Source organism: Verticillium alfalfae, genomic scaffold (genome assembly GCF_000150825.1).
Source record: "Verticillium alfalfae VaMs.102 supercont1.9 genomic scaffold, whole genome shotgun sequence".
Taxonomy (NCBI): Eukaryota; Fungi; Ascomycota; class Sordariomycetes; order Glomerellales; family Plectosphaerellaceae; genus Verticillium; species Verticillium alfalfae.
Genome location: NW_003315030.1, coordinates 909,974 through 912,779, shown reverse-complemented (window position 1 = coordinate 912,779; position 2,806 = coordinate 909,974). Strand labels below are relative to the sequence as shown.

The window sequence follows — 2,806 nt, the reverse complement described above, 5'->3', positions numbered from 1 at the left end:
CTCTCCATCGATTCTTCCCCGTGCATCAGGCGAGATGACACAAGAGCGAAGATGCGGTCTCTATGAAGATGCAGGTCCATGTCCAGCACGCTCCAGGTGTTGAGTGGATGCCCCACCAGCCCACCAACAGCCGCACAGTGTGTCCGTCACATACTTCGCACCCGACTGCGGCTGGCTCATCGGACCATCAAGGCAGAAACTTCTCCTCCTGCCGTTCGTCCTACGTCGCCCCCCTCTTACAACCCCAGCACAATCACACACAGCAGCTATTGACATCTCAACACAAAACGGGCAGGCCGCTCTGTCCCGACCACAACCGTTGCCATCATGGTCTACAAGTGGGAGGCACACAAGGAAATATGCGAGCGCCTCTACATTGAGGAGAAGAAGTCGTTTCGCGTCATCGCCGCTTACATGAAGGAGCACCACAACTTTGGCGCCAGGTACGTTTCCATCCTCCATCTCGCCCACCGGACTCGGCGCAACAAAAGACGCCCGCCGTATCCTTCATACACACACACACACACACACATACACACAGGCTCGCTACGGGTCATGTTATCCACCCCCACTACAAGACGCGGCCTCACTAACATCGAGCCCTCGCAGCGAACGCGCTCTGCAATGCCAATTCCGCCGCTGGGGGTTCCCGAGCCGCTACAAGCGCGTGCGCAAGGACGACCACCTCGTCGCCAAGGTGCGCGAGCTGTGGGAGCAGAATGTCAGCCAGCGCGAGATGCACCGCATCGTCAACGAGGAGGAGGGCTACGAGATTAGCTCGCGCGAGCTGCTGCGGCTTCGTCAGGAGCACAACCTCATGCTGCGCGGCCGCAACGGCGATCGCCCTTCGACCGAGGGGCCCGACGACGACGACGAGTCCATGGCCGAGGACGGCACGCCGGCGAGTCCCAGGCCCGGCCAGCATCAGGACCAGAATCAGGATCAGGAACAGGCGCCATCGGGTGCTGCTGCTGCTGCTGGTGGTGGTGGTGGCGAGGGACAACAGCAGCAGCAACCAGTCGTCGAGCTGTTCCCGGCGCCGGTGAAGACGTCGCCTGCCGGGAAAGGGCACAACAAGCCGCGTCGCCTGACCAAGTGTTTGGGCCTGCGGTCGAGGGATGCGCGGGCCCCCGAGTCCCGTCGAGCTGACGCTTGACGAGGCGAAAGCCATCTTGGGCTTGGACGAGGACTCGTACGTCGGCATGCGCGCCATTTTCACGCGCCTTTGCGAGGAGGCAGGCGTCATCAAGAAGACGATTGCCGGGCCGGACAGGTGGGAAGGCCTCAAGGACGAGCTCATCCGCCAGTTCCCGCCCTTCGAGGCCGAGATGTGGCAGAGCCGAGACAACCACGACGGCAAGAAGCTGGCGCTCGACGTCATCTGCACCGACTGCACCAAGCGCCTGCGCGTCAAGAACCGCAACCTCACGCTGCCCGACGCGCGGGTCGTGCTGGGCATCAACCCCGAGGAGACGAGACAGCTTCGCGCGTCGTGGTACAAGCTCGTCGAGGAGAACGGCGTGCACAGCAAGACGCAGGCCGGCGTCAAGCAGTGGAATGACCTGAAGAACCAGTGGGGCCAGCGGTGTCCGATTGTGCAGCGCGTGCTGACGGCTGGCAACACGCAGTCGACGCACGAGGACAAGCTGCGGGCTCTCGAGCTGCTGGCCCGCGATGTCATGAAGAGGCGATGGGACGATGTCGGACGCGCGAAGAAGGCACAGGCTGGCAAGAAGGCCTCGGCAACACCAAGTGCAGAGACAGCTCGCAAGGCTGCCAAGCAAACCCAGACCCAGACCCAGACCCAGACCCAGCAGCAACAGGCAAGCCGCCCAGGACTCGAACCCCGCTTCGTGGTTGCGGATGCGCCGATGGGCGACAATCCCCACGCCGAGGAGCAGGACGGGGACGGTACGACAGGGAACGGGCAGGACCACATGTACCAGTCGAACTACCCCGATCCTCAAGTCAGCGCGCAGCAGCCGTACGCATCCCCACACAATCCACAGCGGGTGGTCCTGGATTCGACACTGGGATCGTCGTTGCTGATGGCGGTGAACAGCGAGTCGGCGGCCTACCAGCAGCAGCAGCAACAGCAGCAGCAGCAGCAACAGCAGCAAGCGGCGCCAGGGCCGCCGTCCACGAGCACGGCCATCTTCCTACGGCTGAGCCCCCTCTCGACCTACGAGACGAGCACCTCTCTCTGGATCGCGACGATGAGCACCCACTCGGTGCGGGAGCTACGGCACGTGGCGGTCGAGAAGTTCCCCAATGCCGCCTGCCTGCGTGTCGAAGGCATTCTGAAGGACGGCAAGGGCGGCGAGATGCCGCTGCTGATCGACGGCGATACCGAGCTCGAGGCCTACTTGACGCATCTGAATGGGGCGACGCCGACGTTTTCTGTGCAACTCGTGCCTGGGTGGCGGCCCGCTTGATCGTGCTCAAGAGCGGCTGGGGGGCAGACAGGCAGGATGAGAACAACGTAATATAGACTGCGACTAGCCATGCAGCTGGTCATACGATCATGAGATTTGAGTGTCGAGGCCATGCTGGGCCTTCCACCCGGCAATCATGGTCGAAATTCGGAGGGGTTTGGGGTGGGACTGTGGATGATCACAACTGTGCATCCGATAATCGGAGGCCATGCGCCTGGACAGCAAGAAAAGCGAGGAGTACCTTCATGAATACAATGATACCACGAATGTATAAATGGCGTGACCTTCGATTCCACCAAGCACTGACACGGTAGCCATCACAACCAAGGGGTCAGAGGGGCAGACATGCGTACCGGGCCGGAGCAGTGGGT

The 2,806-nt window shown here is 62.0% G+C and overlaps 1 protein-coding gene across 1 annotated transcript; it reads left to right on the top strand.

The window, feature by feature from the left end:
- Positions 1 to 327: 327 nt before the first annotated feature.
- Positions 328 to 2,435, top strand: VDBG_07231 (conserved hypothetical protein; the record flags this gene model as incomplete). The annotated part of the gene is made up of 3 exons (XM_003002614.1): positions 328 to 443; positions 601 to 1,042; positions 1,161 to 2,435. The coding sequence occupies 3 exons, from the start codon at positions 328 to 330 to the stop codon at positions 2,433 to 2,435; spliced, it is 1,833 nt and encodes a 610-aa protein (XP_003002660.1).
- Positions 2,436 to 2,806: the final 371 nt, after the last annotated feature.